We start from the raw sequence: 22759 nt of genomic DNA, 5'->3' as shown, positions 1-22759 counted from the left end.
TTTTGCTCCACTCATCTATGCAGAATTGTTGTAATTCAGCCAGATTGGAGTGTTTTCAAACAGGAACTGCCTTTTTAAGGTCATGGCACAGCATCTTAATAGGATTCAGGTCAGGACTTTGACTAGGGCACTTCAGCCATTCAGAGGTGGACTTGCTGGTGTGTTTTGGATCGTCCTGCTGCAGAACCCAAGTTCGCTTCAGCTTGAGGTCACAAACAGATGGCTGGACATTCTCTTTCAGGATTTTTTAGTAAACAGCAGAATTCATGGTTCCATTTATCACATGAAGTCTCCTAGGTCCTAAAGCAGCAAAACAGCTCCAGACCATCACACTACCACCACCATATTTTACTGTAGGTATGATGTGCTTTTTTCTGAAAATAGGACACACACCTTCCAAAAAGTTCAACTTTTGTCTCATCAGTCCACAGAGTATTTTCCCAAAAGTCTTAGGATCATCAAGATGTTTTCTGCCAAAACTGAGACGAGCCTTTATGTTCTTTTTGCTCAGCAGCGGTTTTCGTCTTGAAACTCTGCCATGCAGACCATTTTCACCCAGTCTCTTTCTTATGGTGGAGTTATGAACACTGACTTTAACTGAGGCAAGTGAGGCCTGCAGTTCTTTGGATGATGTTGTGGGGTCTTTTGTGACCTCTTGGATGAGTCGTTGCTGTGCTCTTGGTAATTTTGGTCAGGCCACTTCTGGGAAGGTTCTCCACTGTTCTATTTTTTGCTATTTGTGAATAATGGCTCTCACTGTGGTTCGCTGGAGTCCCAAAGCTTTAGAAATGGCTTTATAACCTTTTCCAGACTGATAGATCTCAATCACTGTCTTTCTCATTTGTTTTTTAATTTCTTTAGATCTCGGCATGATATCTAGCTTTTGAGGATCTTTTGGTCAACTTCAGTTTGTCAGGCAGGTGCTATTTAAGAGATTTCTTGATTGTGAACAGGTGTGCAGTAATCAGGCCTGGGTGTGGCTATATAACAAAACAGAACTGGAATCCACAAGACCTTTTAAGGTTTGCTGTGATATCTGGCACCAAGGTGTCTGGCACGGTGTGAAGCCTTCTGACTTGTTTGTCCACCACATCCCACAGATGCCAGATCAGATCAGAGACCAGGGAACTTTGGCGCTTAGGTCAACACCTTAAACTCTTTTTCATGTTAATCAAATCATTCCTAATTTCCTAATGGGCAGTTTAGGGTAGCAGAATGTGTCAAAGTAACATCTGCATGAACCCAAAGTTTCCTGGCGGGACACACTCCAGAGCATTACACTGGCTCACCTTCTATCCAAAATACCATCGTGGTATCGTGTCTTTCCCAGGTAAGTGACACATGTGCCTAGCCAAAATGTAAATTATGATCGGACCTCATTAATGGAAGGTACTAACTAATGAAAGGTACTAACCTCTGAACACCAGGAACACTGCTGTCCTGCTGTTTAGTAGATGCTCTGACCCAGTTGTCAAGCCAGTTGTCAAAATCACTTCTATCCTTTCAGTTTTCAATTGTTCCTGCTTTCCACACATGAACTTCAGAAGTGGCTGTTAATTCGCTGCCCAATTTATTCCACCCCTTAAAAGGTAGCACTGTAGGGCTAACATTATTTACTTCAACTGGCCTTGGTTTAATACTATTGCTGGTTGGTGCGTGTGTATACAGTAAATGTGCCAATATATCTAATAATTTATATTATTTTTGTAATGATGTTTGTAATGTTTTTCAATGTATTTTGGTAAAATATTATGCTGTAACCTTTTTTAGGATTTCAGTAGTAAACATTTGTAGCTTTATGAAAAAACCAAATGCTTATTTTTTTATCAATGTATTTTTTCTTTGCAAATCTTTTGCATGAGAAACTTATTACAAACATCTTCAAAAAAATTGCTAATGTGCATTAGGCTGAGTAAATTAAATATTAAAATAAATATGACTATTTTTTTTATTATTATTGTTGGTTGTGACATTTGAACAATGTGCTCATCAAAAACAAGCTGCAAAACATTTCTGTTGTCTTCTGGCTTCTCATGTACAGTCTGGTTATTACCTATGTGTCATGAAATGTATGTATGTGTCATGGAAATCTCAGTAATTTCCAAAGCTTGTGAGGAACTTTTTAAAAGCGCTCACTGTCAAAGGTTTCCCTAAATACCACCTACACATCGAAAGAAGAAAAAAAGGGAACTGCTCACGACTTCCGTCTCCTCCTTCATCATATGTGCCTATATTTGTGCATGTCTTCATCACTCTCTCTCTCTGCCTCTCTGTGTGTCTGTCTCTCCCTCGAGGATGCAGTCATCAGCCTCCTGGTCAAATACTTACATGTTGACCTTCCAAATCCAGGTGAGAATGATAAACAAGCTCTTTATTGATCTTTAAGAGAAAATGTGGGAATTTTGGGAATGTGTGTGTGTGTTTACATATGTGGAAGAGAGAGCAGTTGCAGAGCAGTTTTTTTTTTATATACTAAAGATTTGTTCTTTAATGCTATACACTAATTGGTTACAGAAACTGCTGTTCATTTTGATGCAGATTATTGCCATTTATTTACCTACTGTCTGAGCTTCATTGCTCTAAACTGTCACTTAAATCATTTAGAATCAATATGAAATCGAGGGCAGTTCCTTACCGCGAAATGTGATGTAACATCAAGAGTCAAAACCTATTTTTCAGATAATTGAGTTCATGTTTCTGTTGATCTTGTTTTATTAATGTCAATTATAATAATCATTTAATTGCATTTAACACCATAAAGCACTAGCAAATAACATTGAAAACTAGATGAAGTGAAAAGGATTTGATTTTATATTTGAGTTTATATTAACAGCTCTGTTTTTAAACACATGACTTGCAGACTGTGTGAGTGTAATCACACAAAGTTTTATGTCAAGAACAACTGAAGAGAACTGAAACTGTGATTACTCTTTCGGTTGTAATAGATAAAAAGCCTTAAATCCTTTATTAACAATCATAATCTACACATGTTTGTCTTTAGGACTATAAAGATTATTCCATAAATAATCATTTATAAGTAGTAATAGATGGTAAATTGACCTAAATAGTTAAAGGTGAAAAATTTACTCATGTCTACTGATGTTTTTGACCCAGTGTACTGTAGGTATCAGTGTATGGATGATCTTGTCTTGTGGACTTGCCCCTGCCTGTGCAATACCTGTGCAAGGTAGTGAGTGTGATATATATTTTATACAACTTTCATATTTAATACTTGCTAAAGGGATAACAAGGCCAATGTTTATGACTGCATTCAGACTAATTCAAGATGATTTATTTTAATATCCATCTCTGTAAATACACGTGTATACCACAGCTTAGAGTTGAACACATGACTCACTACTCACACAAACAGCTCAAATATCACAAAGTGCTTTCCACTGAAGAATATAAACATTTACTGAAGATAAAAGAATGAGGAAAGTTTAAACCAGAATCACAATAATCACTAAAGTTGAAGTAAAATATTAACTTGTATATTACCTGCACACATTATTCTTAGCGCAACATTATCTATCGTTATTAAAGAGAATAAATCTTCTAGGGTTGACAGTAAAATGCTGTGTAAAGGATTCCAGTGTGTCTGAAAGCAGCTCTGATTCGAACTCGGATGGTGTGTGAAAAATAAATGCTTTTAAGCAAATACTGAAGTAGATTTGAACATATTATTAGATGGCTATGTTATTAAAATTGTATACTGTGATTCATGCAGTGATGTTGCTGTATTATAATAACTTTTATGATACATAAACAGTTTGAAAAGAAATTTCCTACAGTAGATTATTCAAAAGATTTCAAGCACTACTGCATGTCCAAAGATTATAGACACTTGTGATTTTTCTAGCTGATTGTGAGGTAATTGGTGAGGAGATTGAAGATTTCCATGCTCAGGGGGAGGCTATGAAAATCACTTTCCCGACTCTGGAAGCTAACATTTGGTACAGGAACCTGCCTGTAGACAACACCACCATGTTCCAGCTGGTGCACAACAAGCATTATTACCTGAGAAGCCAGGGTCACAGGGTCATACAAAAGGGGCGGGACCTCTGGCTCCTTCCTTCTATGCCATCAGACTCGGGGACATACACCTACGTGTTCAGGTAGGATCATATTTAATGTTTACCCAAATGTTTTATATGAATTTGTCCGAGTATAGAAATCTTCATTCAAAAAATTGTATTAATGTAATGATTTGTCACACTGTAGATTGAGACAAAGCATATAATAGTTTACCACTTCAACCATAATTTGAGGCTAATGTAGAAACTTATGGCTGGAAGTTTAGCAAGTATTTTTTAGATTAGATACAACTTTATTGTCATTGTGCAAGGTACATGTACAGAGCCAATGAAATGTAGTTGATATCTAACCAGAAGTGCATAAGTGACCTATTTACAATAGATAACAGTAGATAAATAAGGTATGAGGTCCATATATACAGGGACAGAACAGACGGTTTACAGAAGCTGCAGTAGCTAATAATGAATGTATATCTAGTAATTTACAATATACTGTACAAAGTGTATGCATAGACAAGTATATAAGCAGATGTGTAGATTTGACCAAGACCTAGTCTTTATTTACAAACAAGGGTAATAAGAAAATTAGAAATTACAAAGTATATTTACATCCAAACTGTGTGTATAATTTCCTAACACTTTGCATGCCACCTGCCACCTCATAGTCTTTCATTGGGGGAAAACAAACTAACTTCTGGGAAGGAAATTGAGTTGTTTGGTATCTGACACTGTGTTTTTAAACACTGTGTGGAACAGTGCTATGTATAAACGCAGACACATCCCAGAAAACATCAGTTACAGTTGTTGGAGCAGAATCACGTTCCTGTCCATAGCATAGTTTGGTGTTCAAAGTTCGAAGTCAGGATTGTGCAATTAATATTCTTTAGACTTTGCTATAGACTGCATTTGTGTTTTAGACCAACAAAGGAATATTAGACAACAGTTTTCACCTTTTATTGTGACAAAAAAATATAGGAACATTGGTTACAATAACTGCATCAAGCCATTGATTCATCACCAAAATATGGGATTCTTTTTTTGTAATGTATTTACAGCTTTGTACTGCAGCTTCACTTAGTTCATTTTATTCAGTGCTTCAGTATAATCTAATAATAATGAGTTGAATCAGAATTGGCTTTCTGATCTTAATGATACCCCCAACCTTCTTCTCTGAATTAGACAGTGATATTTCTACAGTATTTATTTATTTACAGCTCTTACAATGATTGTCATCAGCTGTTACTGTTGTTGTTTTTTCCAACCCATTTGTTTTTTGTTGCACAGTACACCAGTGGTTTACACTGGACTGGACAAAAGAAATACTGAGTCTTCTAAAACAGCGACACTAAATACTCCTTCCATAAATATTAAATAAATATCTCCTAAAAGAAAATGTGCCTTATTAACTGTTTTGATAGCAATAATGTCTACAGTTATAAGGTTGAGGCTCAATGTTTAAATAGAGGGAAAATAGAAAAATCACATTAATACTAACTTGTGATTTCCAAATCAAATCAGATCTTTCTTTTATTTTTAAGAAAAAAAAATAAACACCTTCTGACCAATCACATCTTAGAATTGAACAATGCTGTATTTAATGGACACCAATTATGATAATTCATATAACATTTAGACAACATTTTAGTTTGCATGGAAGTTAAGCTTCCAATCATTTGACACACTCCAGTACACTTTTGTGATTTGTGTTGGATGAGGAAATGATGTCACAACTTTCCTTTTCTCACTCATGTCTGTTGTCCATGTAGAAGCGACACGTTTTGCTTAACTGGGAGCTTCACTGTGACCATCTATGAAAAAGGAAAAGAAGACATGGAGATGATGTCACATCCTGTTTCTACAAAGCCAGACAAGGACCTGACAATCGAATGTCCACACATAAATCATTTCAACAGGCTGGAAAGTCCACACTGGTTCAAGGTATGTTTTTTTGTGTAGCGTGATAGGAGGAATCGATTAAAGGACTGTTTGAATAGAAGGAAGAAGGACAGTTTGCATGTCCACATTAGGGTCAGACCACAATCCTCAAAATTGCAACAAGTATATCAGTACTCATTACCATATTTTGTTATACCCAGGGTTTTCACATGGGTCTCCCATTAACAAATGGGACTCGTTATGAAATTCTGTCTGGAGACAGTCTTACTATCAGAAATGTTTCAGCAGAGGACGAGGGCCTGTACACCTGCTGGCTGACGGTCATGTTCAACAATGTGCTATATAACGTTAGCAGGACCTGGAAACTTCAAGTGTTATGTAAGACTGCAACCTCCAGCATTACACAGTCATACATACATACCACTACCCCATAGCACAATAATCTTATGTGCAATCTAGTGGATAGCTTTATACAAAAAGAAGTTGTCGCATTTAATGTTGTTGGCTTAAATAATGTTGTAAATCTAGACCTGTTGTATTTTTATAAAACATTTTAATTATTATTCTGATATAACCATCAGATGCTTTGTGTTTTATTTTAAACAAATACAGGAATCTTGCTGCTCAACAGTGTTTGGTATTCTTTGTTGTGTTTTTTATTTTATGATGCGCCAAATGGTCTGTACTGCAGGTGGGCCTGTTAAGCAGTTGGACTCTTCTACTATGAAGCCATGCTGTTGTAATAGATGCAGTATGGGATTTATCATTTCCTTGCTGAAATATGTAAAGCCTTCCCTGAAAAGGGTGTAATCTTGATGGAAACATATGTTGCTCTAAAACCTGTATATGCTTTTTAGCATTGATGGTGCCTTTCCACAGGTGCCTATTAGGCACTAACACACTCCTATACCATCAGACATGCAGGCTTTTGAACTCCGTGCTGATGATAAGATGGATGGTCTTGCTCGTCTTAAGCTGAAGGACAGGGTGTCCATGGCATCTTAAATGAGTTTTGCCAACACAACATTTTGTGTGAGCTCAGTAATGTTCCTTTAGTATCACAAAATGGTATCATATAAAAATTTTGCCTCAGCATTTTAAATGGTCTTTGATCCAGGGAAGACAGTGATGTTTCTGGATCATCTTCACATGTGTTTATTTGTTGCATGATAGAGCTCTACCTACATTTGTGGATGACACTATGATCTGTGCTCACAGACAATTTTTTTGATGCAGTGCTGCCTGAGGGCCTGAAGATCATGGGCATCCAATATTCATTTTTTATCTTTGTCCATTGCACACATTTCTATGGATTCTTTAAATCTTATGATTATATTATGTACTATAGATAATGAGATATTGAAAGTCTCTGATGTGATGATGTGGAACATTATTCTGAAATATTTCCACAATTTGTAGAGCTATTTTCTTGCAGATTGGTGAACTTCTGCCAGTCTTTGCTTCTGAGAGACTCTATAAGATTTTTATACCCAGTCATGTTACTGATTTGTTGCCAATAATCCTAATGAGATCCTCCAGCGGTTTCTTTACAGTAACACTAACCTTTTCAGCTTTTTGTTATCCCCGCTGCTACGTTTTTTAAAACATGTTACAGACATTAAATTAAAAATTATTTTAAAAGCAATGCATTCCGTGTTATGTTCTGTGAGTTTTAAAAATTTCGCACAAATCTTTCTAGCTCCAGTCACCAGCGTTCCAGAGTCACACACAATCCCCACCACCGAATCACCAGAAGTTACTTGGACATGTGAGTGTCTATATACTTGTATGTGTGTACAGTGTATATATAGTAAATATATACACAGTACTAAATGGAGGTTTGTGCAATTTAGCACAAATTAGCACATGACATTTAGTCTGAACTTAATAATGTCAAAATGAAACAATATCTGTGCTATATGTATTGTATCTGTAAACTCGATTTGTAAAGAAATTTATGTATTTAAGTGATTTAAACCTATATTAAACCTAAACCTATATAAACCTATAACTTGTATTTATATGCTTATAACTCAAATAGTTTTTGAGTTACTGAGGTCTGCATGACCTCCAGCAACTCCAGCAAATAATTATACACATTCACAAAGTTACTATGCACTTATTCTCTACTGTAATGAACTTTTTAAAATCACTTTTATGCATACTTCACAAAACTTTACATAGCTACCTTCACCGGCTTTTAGGCCCTCTCAGCCCCAATTTACACTTCCATTCAACTAATTTACTGTTCTATCTTGAATTTGGCGTATTGTACAAAAATATAATTAACAGGAGGCGGCAAAGTATATAATGTGCATAATATTGTGAACGTTTTTTTTTTTTTTTTTTTGGTTTTTGGTTTTGCAGCTCCTTACATAACTATTACCAGTCCTGTTAATGGCTCAGTGGTTAAAAGTCATCTCGGTGAGTTGCACCACTTAGGTGTCGCCCATTAGGGGTCGCCAAAGCGGATCATCCATCTCCATACTACTCTGTCCTCTACATCTGCCTCTTTCAAAGCAAACTACCTTCATGTCTACCTTCACTACATACATAAACCTCCTCCTTGGCCTTCCTCTTTTCCTCCTTCCTGGTGGCTCCATCCTCAGCATTCTGCTACTGATATCAGGCCTCTCTCATTTTGTCCCCAAAACGTCCTACATGTTCTCTTCCTCTAAAAACTTGTTTCCAATCCTGTCCATCGTTGTCACTCCCAACGAAAACCTCAACATCTTCAGCTCTGCTACCTCCAGCTCCACCTCCTGTCTTTTACTCAATGCCAATGTCTCTAAAACATACAAAATTAATGATTTTTATTTTTATTTTTTATATACAAACAGTAAAAGCAACTAACCAAAGGCTGCTTTCATTAGATCAGATAGTCCAAAACACAAAAATAATTTACACAAATACAAAAACAAATATAGGAAATGGTGTGTAAACAACAGTTTTAGATACATTTTAACAGAAATATTTCTCAAAGCATTTACTCAGTTTTTAATTTCTCCTTTATTGAACAGTAACTTCACCAAACTGTAGGTCCTCATGGTAGTGAGAGTCTTCTGTTAGAACCTTCTGAAGATTTTTCTGTGACAAAAAATTCTCAACTTAGTGTTACCTTTGACCATTAGAATGCACTGACACTAGTTACTTATCCATAAATGCTATATAAATAAGGAGGAGTCAGGATTCATAGTATCCAGGGATGGGCAGTATTTATGATACATGTATTTCAAATATAAAATAGGATTTTGTAATATGTATTTGACAGTGGTGATGAAAATGGCTTCATATTTTTCATATTTTGTATCAAAATATTTTTAATTAATTGCCAAATATTGTACCCTAATTAAAGTAGCTGTTTAGTAGGATCATGATTTTGTGTACCATTACATGAACGACTGCCTGACATAATATATTATTATATTTTTCATTAACAATTAAATGATTAATTAGTTAGAAACTAGTTGCTATGAATTCAGGTGCCATCAGTCGTCGTCTTATGAATGGCTTGTTTATCATTGATTCAATGTTGCTGATGTGCGGTAGATACTATAATGAGTCATTCGCAAACTGTTCAACATTAAACAGTTGGTTACTTTAAAACTAACCTTCATCGGGGAGATCACAGGATTACATATGTGAATATCTGATCTGTTTCCTGGTTGCATATAGCAAATATATTGCAAGACTTGGAGAGAAAAAAGCTGTTGCTATTTAACATTGTTTACTTAATCAGCTGAGTCAGTGTGTAATGGTGAAAGACAAATCTAATAGGCTGATGGAAGGTTTGTGAAGAAATTTCATGCTCCCTTGTGAACGTATTTTTTAGTATTTTTAAAATACAAAAGTACACTTTGGTTTATTTTGATACATGGTGTGGCTGCTGTATTTTGTATTTTATTTTAAAATACATTTTGAGGTACCTTTGCCCGACCTTGATGGTATTTCAGAAGTAGCATGTGGCTCAGAAGTAGCATGTGGCTCAGAAGTAGCATGTGTAGCTCAGACAGAGGGGGAAAGCCTTGTCACTTGAGGGTTGGTCAGAGTGAAAGCACAGACTCTACTATAGCAGTGTAACTAAGAAGGCGAGCCAGATGTTAACACAGATATGAGGGCGCTCTGAGAGTTACAGAATATAGATGCTTAATTGGCACCTTCTGACCAATCAGATTTGAGGGTTCAGCAGCACTGTGGTATAAAATGTATTGTATTTTGATAAAACATGCAAAAACAGCTGAGGATCTGACCATTACAGTACAACACACACACACACACACACACACACACGTTTTTGTGTAAATATGGTAATAAACAGAACTCATATTTAGACATGTAAATGCCTCATCATGTTTGATGTTTGTGCTCAGGCTCCAGTTTGGTAATTAAGTGTTCTGCATTTGTGGAAAACCAATCAGACGACATCACTGAGGTCACCTGGGTGGTGGACGGTCGAAAGGTGGACAGTTCTTATCTGAGTGGACGAACATATCAAGAAACAAAGAGGTGAGAGTTAAAAATCCTTTTTATTCCCATGTGCAACCCACAAGCAAATCTAAACAATAAAACTTTATTCATCTTCATCACCCGATATCACATATTAATATATTAATAAATAAAATAATAGTAATTGAACTCTGACATTAAAAACCTTTGTGAAAAGCTGGAACACTGTCTGAACCTCAGCCCTCCCCACCCAACATTAGTACCTGATCTTATTAATGTGTAATTGTGTATCTTAATAATCCCACAGTCATGCCCCCAAATCGAATGGAAAGAGTGAAGCTTATTACAACAGAAAATTTAAATCTGGAATAGGATGTTTAATGAGCACACAAATATATTAAAATGTATAGTGCCAAATATATAAATTGCAGAAATGAATGAAGAAAAGTGAAAAACTGAGTAGGTGTTAAACATGTGGCTATTTGCAGGATGTCAGCTGGCCATTTGGAGGCACTACTGATCTTCCTGGAAGTGCATGAGGAAGACACGAGGGCTGAGCTCAAATGTGTCGCTCAAAACTTGTCAGGGAAACAGGAAGTTGTTGTGCAAATTAAACTGGAAGGTAGGTGAACATGGAGTGTGTAAATAAAAATGTGAAATTAAAACATGGAGTTTTATCTTGTATTGGTCTGAAATTACATTCTACATACATTTTGAATCAAAACAAATATGTTACTCCTTTAAGAACCACCGGTATTAAAGAATTTAATTAATCATTATATAAATAAAGGAGATGTTTATTCTGCATTTATGGAAGGAGTCTCCAGTGTGAACAGTGTTGTAAAGGAAATAGTTTTAGGACATAAAGCAAAATCTTTGCAGTTTCTTAGTAACATCAGAAGTTGCATTTTTGTCATATTAACTTTTGATATTAAATCTCATGAAATATTAGACTTACACTTTAACACTCTAACTGTTACCCCTTTACAGACACCATGTTGGCGTGGTTCATAGTGGCTCCTGTGGCTTCCTGCTTCTTCATGCTTGTGATTTGTGTGTTCCTGCATCTGCTATGTCGTAAACAACGCAAACACAACGACTACATCCTGGCTCGACACAACAGCACCTTATAAATGTCTTTCCAACATACATAAGTCCAAACTTTATCACGGTTAAACTACTTTTTGTAGCAGAGTATAAATAATGACTATGCATATGCCACTCATACATATACAGTAGTCTTTAAAAAATCTTTCCTACAGCCTCTGTTTGTTGATGAATTTGCTTTATTCTTCTCTCACTCAGCCCTGCGTCAGTATTCCCAGCCTGCATTATTATTATGACACTATTCTCATTAAACCAGTAACTGAAACAGGATTACATGATGACTGGAATGTATTGTTGGTACTGGACATTATATGTGTAAGTAATGCTGTTGTAGTAATTATGACTCATTTGTATAGGATAAGTGATCTATGTATTGTGATCCTTCACAACAAAAGTTTCATGAACATTATATTTTTTTAAACAAACTGATTACTTTGCCCTTTAGCTGAATTAACAATTTTAAATGGAGTCACTCCATAAGAGCCTTTTTGACAATGACATTGTGGAAACCTACAGAAAAATCTTATATTACTGCTAATTAAAAAAGCATTTGCCAACAAAACAATCAGAAGTTCATGAGTCTATTGGTTCATAGTAGTGGTAAAATGTACACAAACATTTTCCCATCTCTGCTGTATATACTGTTTTAGCTTCAATTCTCAATATACAAATGGAGGGATATTATTCATCTATTAATCTTATTTACTAAGAGACAAATGTTTTTTGTGCTTTTGTGTGTGACTCCAAAGAGTGTTCATGTGGTGCATAAAAAAATAGAATAATACATAGAGATATTAATCAATTCCATCTTTTCTGGGCCAAAGCTCATTTAAAATAGGCTGAGAAATATGACAAGTAGACCCTGGACTGTTAAGCAGGTAGAATCCTGTATCAGGATTTTGTTGTGAAGGATTACAATACATTACAACATACATTTTCACAAATGAAACAAAATTCCTCTTCCAGGACTCTAGCAACTGGTCTCTTCATTTTCTAGACATATACAGACTGTTTTTAAAAGAAGAGGGGATACTACACAGTGGTAAACATGGTTCTCATCCAACTTTTTTGAGACATGAGGCCCACAAATTCAAATTTACCTTTTGTTTCACTTGAAATCTTACATTTCCTAGGCTCCCCTTGATATGTTTTCTATGTTCTAATATAAATAAAATACGGGTTTATGAGAATTGTATATCATTGCATCCTGCTTTTATTTTCATTTTATACAGAGTCCCAACTTTTTTGAAATTGTACACAGAGAGAATGATATACTGAGACAGCAATACACTGAGACTAAATGTGATTTACAACCTTATTTAATGTTGTTTTTCACATGTACCAATCGGGCATAATGACCACTGAAAGGGGGAGGTCAAATAAAGTCAGAATTGCGAGAAAAAAGTAAACAAACTTTTTTTTTTTATGTGGCAGAAACGGGCTTCCAAAGGTTTCAGGCCAAAGAAAATGACAAGAGGTTTCCAAAATGTGGGATCATTTCTAACTAAAATGAAAACACTGTACAGTGCATTTACTTTTTTTTCTTTGAGTAATCTGAAATGTATTCTTTTACTTTTTTAAAATGTTTTTTTAGTTACATATTTGTATTTACATTTTGATGTAATATGGCAATATGGGTTTAGTTTTCACAGATATTCTTATGTTCAATTTCAGCAATAAACATACATTTTTCTAAAAAGGAAACAAATTACTTGTTCATTTTAAGAGACCCGTTTTATTTTCTCTTTTTTATTAAATTTTGCTTTTAAATAAAGAAAAAATACTTCTTATCCGATTATTCAATTAATTGTTGGAATAATAGGTAGAACACTCAATTACTAAAATAATCGATAGCTGCAGCCCTAATAAGATTTATATCCCCTTGTCCTTTTTAAACTAGACAAGAATCCCCCACCACCACCACCATCCTCAGCAATCTCCTACTGCTACCTCCAGCTCCACCTCCTGTCTTTTACTCAATGCCACTGTCTCTAAACCATACAACATCGCAGGTCTCACCACAGTCCTATAAACTTTCCCTTTCACTCTCTCAGATACTCTTCTATCACAAATCACTCCTGCTATCACTCTTCTCCACCCACTCCACCCTGCCTGCACTCTTTTCTTCACTTCTCTAACACACTCTCCATTACTTTGCACTGTTGACCCCAGGTACCTGAACTCCTCCACCAACTCCACCTCTTTTCCCTGCAACCGCACCACTCCACTGCCCTTACTAGAGTTTCTTACTGCTACTGACCTTCATTCCCCTTCTCTCCAGCGTGTACCTCCACCTCTCCAGGCTCTTCTCAACCTGCTCACTACTCTCACCACAAATCACAATATCATCCGCAAATATCATAGTCCATGGAGACTCCTGTCTGAACTTGTCCGTCAACCTGTCCATCACCACTGCAAACAGGTAAGGGCTCAGAGCCGATCCTTGATGCAATCCAACCTTCACCTTAAACCAGTCTGTCGTTCCTACTGCACACTTCACTGCTGTCACACTGTGCTCATACATGTCCTGCACCACCCACACATACTTCTCTGACACACCTGACTTCCTCATACAATACCATTTAGACAGTATCTTGTATTTAATTGAAATTTCACTGAAGTAATCAGTACTTCCAACTCTGCCAAAGGTACATGCTGTTACAACATCCTTTATTCTTCTGGGAAAGCAGGAACAGGCTTGAACCTCTTAAAAATCTTAAAGCAACACACTGAAAGATATTCTAAAAAATGAATGAAATCTAATCACCTCACACATTTACAGATGGATACAACTATATACATTTAATCAAGATCAATAATCAAGTCATGGTAGCACAGATTTTAGGCAAAATTAAAAATGTTACATTTTATTAACAATTATTAAAAATGAACATTTTCATAAAAATGTGGATTAAATAAAGTGGGGTAAACTGCTCATGTCCAAAAATGTGATATCTTTGTGCACAGTGAATATAAACCTCCAAATATAAAGAGTATATTTCCATACTGTCCCCTGTTACACCTGCACTCACGCTTTAATCGAGATTTATAATGTTATTCTCTGTTGTTTGTTATTTAACAGTGGCTCTAAAATATCTCAGACAAATTTAAAGTTACTCAGTAAATTTTGTAGATATGGAAGTTGTTTCATCTGATAAATTTAGGTGTGTTGTATACAATAAACAGACTTGTGCGCATTTTGTTACCAGCTAATAGGGGATTTAATAGAGTGGGGCTGAGTCTGTATAGATGACAATCTTTGACAATGAAGTTGTAGCACCACACATTTTTTAACCTTGTTCTCCATAACAGTTATCTCAATTCAAATCAATACAATTCAGTAACATTTTCTACCTCCTATAACAGTGATTAGCTGCAGCTGTAAAATGTCAAATCATCTGTTAAACTGGTATTTCAGCTGCTTCAGACTCAAACTGATTAGGAATGAATGAATAGACAGGCATATCACATACCCTGCTTTAAATCATTAAATTTAGCTGAGCAGAATTCAACTATAATGAAAGCAGCATTCTTCAAAATGTGTGTTGTGTGTTGTAAAACATCTATTCAAGGAAATGATTCTCGTTGTTTCCTTCCATTATTTTCACACCACACATCAATAAAATTAAATCTGCATTGTAGACATACTGCAAACATTCTTTTATTCATTCCTGTGGTTGGTCCATATTTCTCTGAAGTCTGCAGATCTCACAGTCACAGCTAGAGGAAATAGGCTCTGAGATAAACCTCTCAATGTTTTTTTAAACTCCTCTCTTGAGTGCAGACAACTACTGCCAATATCACCCAATGTTCAGATTATCAGATACATTCATTATTGGCATTTTATAAGGTTCAGGTTTCACTGTAAAAAAAATTCGTAGTTTTAACAGTGAACGTAAAATAGTGACAGAAAAATCCTGTAAATTATAAAATGTGAATTTACTGTTTTTTCTAACAGTTAAACACTGTTAATGTAAATACATGTAAATGTAATATTTTTTGCATTATTGCTTTGTATAACTATTCCCTACATTAGTTTTCTAGTATAGTATATATAAATATAATTTTCTTCAGATTTGACTTCTGGTAAGACTGCCTTTTACAAGGAAAAGCTCAAGGCCTCTGCGCAAGATATTCATAAGCTCCACAACACTTTGCCTCCTTCTATGATAAGACGATTAAGGAAATCTCCACCCCAACAATGACTACACTGCACAGCCAGAAACCCCCTACTCCTTCATTGTCAGGCTTCTCAACCATAACAGAAGATGAGATACTGCAAGTCATCCAATCTTGCAATCCCACCACCTGTCCTCTGGATCCAATCCCTTCAACTACGCTTCAGACCATCTTACAAGACCTCCTGCCCCTCATCTCCACAATCATCAATGGGTCCTTAACATCTGGCCATGTGCCAACTACATTCTGTACTTATCCTCCTTGACCTTTCAGCAGCATTCGACACAATCAACCACAAGACTGTCTTATCTACCCTCAGGAGCCTCGGTATACGTGGAACAGCGTGGAAATGGTTTGTTTCCTACCTGGAAGACTCTCCACTGTTATCCCACAAGGCTTGGTACTTGGTCCCCTACTTTTCTCCCTCTATACCCACTCTATTGGTGAAGTCATATCCTAAGACTGGTATGCTGATGACACGTAACTCATCTTTTTTTTCTTTCCCTTAGATACCACAGCTTCCGTTTGGATCTCGGCATGCTTCACGGACATATCTTGATGGATGAGTGCTCATTAATTAAAATTCAACCCCAGACTCAACAGAACTGCTGGTCATCCCAGATGAATTATCTCCAGGTCAAGATCACCAAATAACTCTTCATGACTCTCTGCTCTCCCACTCCGCCACTGCTTGCAACCTCGGGGTAACTATGGACAATCAGCTGTCCTTCTCCTTACATGTTGCTAATGTGGATTGTTCTTGTCGATTTTTTCTCTGCAGCATTCAAAGCATTTGACTATTTCTGTCCACACAGGCTGCCCAGGTGCTTGTTCAGTCCCTTGTCATTTCGAGACTGGACTACTGCAACTCTCTACTGGCAGGTCTTCCCCTGAACGCTATTCGTCCACTGCAAATTATCCAAAATTCAGATTCAAAACAATGATGCTTGCCTACAAGGCCAGAAATGGATAAGCACTATATTAACTCAGAGACCTCATCACACCTCGCACTGCACCACGCTTTTTGAGCTCTACCAGCACTGCTAAACTGGTACCACCTTCTCATAGAATGAGAGATGAGCTGGGTATCTTCAAGCAACGGTTGAAGACCTACCTCTTCCTGAAACACTTAAATTAGCACGTTCCAAATTTTTGTTGTAAAAATCAAGAGTTAGTCTGATTTATTTTAAGTGTGTAATCTAGCCTACCAAGGTAGATAGTCTTTTAAATGCCACAAATGTAAACGTAAATGTAGTCCACTTGACAGAGTGAATGAAAGCAAATGAGTGAATTCAGACACTGAGGAACACTGTGGTTAACAGGCAGAATCACTGAAGGAAAGAACAAGAAATAAAACTACATACAGTTACAGCCTTAGTTTAAATCAACTGAATTAAAACAGGATCATTAAAAAAAATCAAAAATTGAAAATGTTTAGTTTTTCTCTGACTGTGGTGAATGTGTTTGTAATGTGCATTTGTTATGATAAGAAATATCATGAGAAATTGTTATTGATGGTTTGGGTTAATTATTGATGGTGATATAATTATCACCCCATCATTGGTTTTTATGGGTGGTTTCTAAATATTTTTTTTATTCTTTATGACAGTAATATAAATGAAATGTAACATAAACTATTAAGGATTTTAAAAACATTTTATAAACAAAACATTTAGAGCTGCACCATTTAAACACACAGACATTAAGAATCAGCACATGCAACCCAAGAATGTTGATTATTAACAAACTGTTAATAATAGTCTGTTGTATTGCAGCACAAATAAATTATCCAGCTGAAAAAAACAGGACAGGAACAGACTGCAGAAAACAGTTAAAACAGCAGAAAAATTCATTGGTGCTCACCTGCCCACTCTTCAGGACTTGTACCATACAAAAACCAGAAACCAGGCAGGAAAAATCCCTAATGACCCTTCACACCCTGCACACAACATCTTTCAGCTCCTCCTTCTGGCAGGCACTACACAACTTTGTTCACCAAAACTGCCAGACACAGGAACAGTTTCTTTTCCCAGGCAATCAGCTTTATTAACAACTCACCATAAATATATTCCCTGCTTTAATTCATATCTATAAGTACTATCAGAACTGTCAGTCATCACATTATCTGTATATGTAACACATTACTATGGCTGCAGTATATTGTACAGTAAGTTCTAAAGTGACTCTTTATCGTACCTGACACACAATACTGTCATTTAACCCAGCCATTAGGGAGGCACAAGCCAGTGCATTCTTAGTGCCGGTCCCAAGCCCGGGTAAATGGGGAGGGTTGCGTTAGGAAGGGCATCCAGCGTAAAACACGTGCCAAATCAAATATGCGGATCACAAATGAGAATTTCATACCGGATCGGTCGAGGCCCGGGTTAACAACGACCGCCACAGGTATCGTTAGCCGACAGGGTACCGGTGGAAATTGGGCTACTGTTGGCCGAAGGAGGAGAAGGAGAGGAGGAAGACGTCTACAGAGACGGCAGGAAAAGGAGCAGTGGAGGAGAGTGGAGGTTCGGGTTGGTACTTTAAATGTTGGTACTATGACGGGTAAAGGGAGAGAGGTAGCTGATATGATGGAGAGGAGAAAGGTAGATATGTTGTGTGTTCAGGAGACCAAGTGGAAAGGGAGTAAGGCCAGGAACATTGGAGGTGGGTTTAAACTGTTTTATCATGGTGTGGATGGAAAGAGAAATGGTGTAGGGGTGATTCTGAAGGAAGAGTACAGTAAGAGTGTAGTGGAGGTGAAGAGAGTTTCTGATAGGGTGATGATCGTGAAGGTGGAAGTTGAAGGATGATGATAAATGTCATCAGTGCCTATGCTCCACAAGTTGGCTGTGAGATGGAGGAGAAGGAAAGATTCTGGAGTGAATTAGATGAAGTGGTAGATGGTGTACCTAGGAAAGAACGGTTAGTGATTGGGGCGGACTTTAATGGGCATGTGGGTGAAGGGAACAGAGGTGATGAGGAGGTGATGGGTAGGTATGGTTTTAAGGAGAGGAATGTGGAAGGGCAGATGGTGGTAGATTTTGCTAAAAGGATGGAAATGGCAGTGGTGAACACTTATTTTAAAAAGAAGGAGGATCATAGGGTGACGATAAGAGTGGAGGAAGGTGCACACAGGTGGACTATGTGCTATGCAGGAGATGCAACCTGAAGGAGATTGGCGACTGTAAGGTGTTGGCAGGGGACAGTGTAGCTAGACAGCATAGGATGGTGGTCTGTAGGATGGTTTTGGAGGCGAGGATGAAGAGGAGGAGAGTGAGGACTGAAAGAAGAATAAGATGGTGGAAACTGAAGGAGGAAGAGTGTAGTGTGAGGTTCAGGGAAGAGGTCAGAGAGAGGCTCAGTGGTGTTAAGGAGGTGTTGGATGATTGGGCAACTACTGCAGGAGTGATGAGGAGGCAGCTAGAAAAGTACTTGGTGTGACATCTGGAAATAGAAAGGAAGACAAGGAGACGTGGTGGTGGAATGAGGAAGTGCAGGAGAGCATAAGGAGAAAGAGGTTGGCAAAACAGAAGTGGGATAGACAGAGTGATGAGAAAAGTAGGCAGGAGTACAAGGAGATGCGGCAGCAGGTTAAGAGGATGTGGCGAAAGCCAAGGAAAAGGCATATGAGGAGCTGTATGAGAGGTTGGACACTAAGGAAGGAGAAAAGGATTTGTACCGATTGGCCAGGCAGAGGGACCGAGCTGGAAAGGATGTACTGCAAGTTAGAGCAGTAAAGGATGGAGAGGAAATGTGTTGACTAGTGAGGAGAGTGTGTTGAGAAGGTGGAGGGAGTATTTTGAGCAGCTGATGAATGAGGAAAATCAGAGAGAGAAGGTTGGATGATGTGGAGATGGTGAAGCAGGATGTAGATAAGATTAGTAAGGAGGAAGTGAGAGCAGCGATTAAGAGGATGAAGAGTGGAAAGTCGGTTGGACCAGATGACATACCGGTGGAAGCGTGGAGATGTTTAGGAGAGATGGCAGTGGGGTTTTGACCAGATTGTTTAACAGGATTTTGGAAGGTGAGAAGATGCCTGAGGAATGGAGAAAGAGTGTGCTGGTACCGATCTTTAAGCATAAAGGAGATGTGCAGACCTGCAGTAACTACAGGGGTATTAAGTTGATCAGTCACACCATGAAGTTATGGGAAAGAGTAGTGGAAGCCAGGCTGAGAGAAGAGGTGACCATCTGTGAGCAACAGTATGGTTTCATGCCGAGGAAGAGCACCACAGATGCCATATTTGCTTTGAGAATGTTGATGGAGAAGTATAGAGAAGGACAGAAGGAATTGCATTGTGTATTTGTGGATTTAGAGAAGGCGTACAACAGGGTGCCAAGAGAGGAGTTGTGGTACTGTATGAGGAAGTCAGGTGTGTCGGAGAAGTATGTAAGGGTGGTGCAGGACATGTATGAGGACAGTGTGACGGCAGTGAAGTGTGCAGTAGGTACGACAGTGTGAAGGTTAGAGTGAAGGTTGGACTGCATCAAGGATCGGCCCTGAGCCCTTTCCTGTTTGCAGTGGTGATGGACAGGTTGATGGACGAGGTCAGACAGGAGTCTCCCTGGACTATGATGTTTGGATGATATTGTGATTTGTTGTGAGAGTAGGGAGCAGGTTGAGAAGAGCCTGGAGAGGTGGAGATATGCACTGGAGAGAAGGGGAATGAAACTCAGTAGGAGTAAGACAGAGTACATGTGTGTGAATGAGAGGGAGGGCAGTGGAGTGGTGCGGTTGCAGGGAGAAGAGCTTCAGAAGGTGGAGGAATTCAGGTACCTGGGTTCAACAGTGCAAAGTAATGGAGAGTGTGTTAGAGAAGTGAAGAAAAGAGTGCAGGCAGGGTGGAGTGGGTGGAGAAGAGTGACAGGAGTGATTTGTGATAGTAGGGTATCTGCAAAATTGAAAGGGAAAGTTTATAGGACTGTGGTGAGACCTGCAATGTTGTATGGTTTAGAGACAGTGGCATTGAGTAAAAGACAGGAGGTGGATCTGGAGGTAGCAGAGCTAAAGATGTTGAGGTTTTCGTTGGGAGTGACGAGGATGGATAAGATTAGAAATGAGTTTATTAGAGGGACAGCGCATGTAGGATGTTTTGGTGACAAGGTGAGGGAGGCGAGATTGAGATGGTTTGGACATGTGCAGAGGAGGGACATAAATTATATTGGTAGAAGAATGCTGAGGATGGAGCCACCAGGTAGGAGGAAAAGAGGAAGGCCAAAAAGGAGGTTCATGGATGTGGTGAGGGAAGACATGCAGGTAGTTGGTGTAAAAGAGGCAGATGTAGAGGACAGGGTGGTGTGGAGACGGATGATCCGCTGTGGCGACCCCTAATGGGAGCAGCCGAAAGAAGAAGAAGAAGAAGAAGAAGAAGAAGACACACAATACTGTCATTTGCACTACCATGCACTCACACTTTATGTACATCACTGATTTGTCATATAATCTGTATCCCTATTTAATACTTGTACTGTCTATATTGTCTCACATTGTCTGTATTGTCTTGTATAGTCTAAGCTGAACGTACGAGTACGAGTGTTATTTATGTCTGTACTTTGAGAGTCGCTAATAGCTGAAAACAAATTCATTGTGTGTGCCAACACACTCGGCCGATTAACCTGATTCTGATTCTGAATGTTCTTTAAATACATTTGTTTATATTTTGATGTTATTTGATTTGTTATGACTTTTCATTTAACTGTTTCATAGTGATCAGAGTTGATCTGTTTTGTTGATCTGGTGTTAAAGCTACTATAACCACATAGTACACAGTTATATAAATTAATTATTTATAATCACACATTTCTCGGTCACCCAGATGAAGATTCTTTTTGAGTCTATTTTCTTTTAAGGTTTCTACCTCATTTAATCTTTTCTTCCTCACTATTGTAAACTCTGGCTGGTTCATTCAGGAATTTATAAGGAGGAATATATTCCATTCAAATCCTTACCCAAGTAAGCTTATGTGAATCTGAATTTTTAATAAAGTCCATAGTTAAAGGTGCTACGCAAATTAAACCACATTGAATTGAATTTGTAAATAGATCTGTCGAAAGATGTAGGCCAGGGGTGTCAAACTCAGATCTGGCCCACGGTGTAATTATATTTGGCCCACGAGATCATATCGAATGTGTATTAGAGCTGCCCAACCTCCAAATGGAGCTGATTGAACTCCAGTGTGGAGACACGTTTAAGTCAAAGTACGACTCTGTGTGTGCTGCACAGTTTCCATGTTTTTACCTCTGACACACTGCTACAACTCCGTGCCCAAGCTGCTCAAATGCTCTCTGTGTTCTGTAGCACATATCTGTGTGAGCAACTGTTCTCCTTCATCAAGATGAACAAAACACCACTCAGGAGTCTCGCTGATGAACACCTTCACTCAAACCTGAGGATTTCCTCAGCTCAGAGCCTAAACCCAGACATTGATGCACTTGCATTTAAGAAGAGATGCAGGTATCTGGCTTGAACAGAGTAGATCAGAGTGTAGCAAACTGAGCTTGAAATGTTGTCTTTATGCACTTTTTCTACTCCAAGGCATGGAATGGTAATAGTTGAAAGATTGCCTTTTTTTAATTAAAGGAAATGAGTATTATTTTTGGTTGTTTTGTTGTTGGCCTGTGAAAAAAAGATTTTCATTTAAAAGGAACTCGAAAAGCTACAGATAGAGAGAGACATAATAAGAAACAAATACCACTGATGTGTGTTTTATTTCAAATGTAATTTCTCATGTGTTTATAATATTAAACTTTGGTTGTTCCACATTCAATGTTTATGCAAAACTAAAGTTTGTTTTCATATGAAAAGGTTCAATGTTAATATCTGGAGTGAAGGGAAAACATGCACAATTTGTCCCAATTTTTAATTTTAGCTCACTGTGAATTTAAATTGTACACCACTGATGTATACGACCTACACACATCTAACGAGTTTGGGCTTGAAGAGTTTGGTTCTTACACACACACACACACACACACACACACACACACACACACACACACGTACGTGGAGGTCAGTATGCTCTGGTCCAAATCAGTGGTTGGACTAGAATCTAAAAAGTTCGAGTAATTGAATATATCTAACAAGAGAAGTGTAGTGAA

General features: G+C 37.8%; 1 protein-coding gene across 4 annotated transcripts; it reads left to right on the top strand.

The window, feature by feature from the left end:
* The first annotated feature begins 1042 nt into the window (after positions 1–1042).
* Positions 1043–12681, top strand: LOC124380125 (interleukin-1 receptor type 2). 4 transcript variants are annotated; one of them, XM_046840897.1, is made up of 11 exons: positions 1194–1330; positions 2295–2349; positions 3115–3187; positions 3863–4118; positions 5804–5975; positions 6134–6311; positions 7633–7701; positions 8301–8357; positions 10304–10439; positions 10868–11001; positions 11370–12681. In XM_046840897.1, the coding sequence occupies exons 2-11, from the start codon at positions 2296–2298 to the stop codon at positions 11510–11512; spliced, it is 1272 nt and encodes a 423-aa protein (XP_046696853.1). In that variant the 5' UTR covers positions 1194–1330; position 2295; the 3' UTR covers positions 11513–12681. The 4 variants fall into 4 exon arrangements, with proteins under 4 accessions (XP_046696863.1, XP_046696853.1, XP_046696880.1 ...); XM_046840915.1 differs by having other exon boundaries at positions 1228–1330; positions 2302–2349; XM_046840924.1 differs by lacking the exon at positions 8301–8357.
* The last annotated feature ends 10078 nt before the right edge of the window (positions 12682–22759 follow it).

This window comes from Silurus meridionalis, chromosome 3 (genome assembly GCF_014805685.1).
Source record: "Silurus meridionalis isolate SWU-2019-XX chromosome 3, ASM1480568v1, whole genome shotgun sequence".
NCBI classification, from domain to species: Eukaryota; Metazoa; Chordata; class Actinopteri; order Siluriformes; family Siluridae; genus Silurus; species Silurus meridionalis.
The sequence above is the reverse complement of the archived record's forward strand: the minus strand, read 5'-3'. Positions and strand labels throughout refer to the sequence as shown.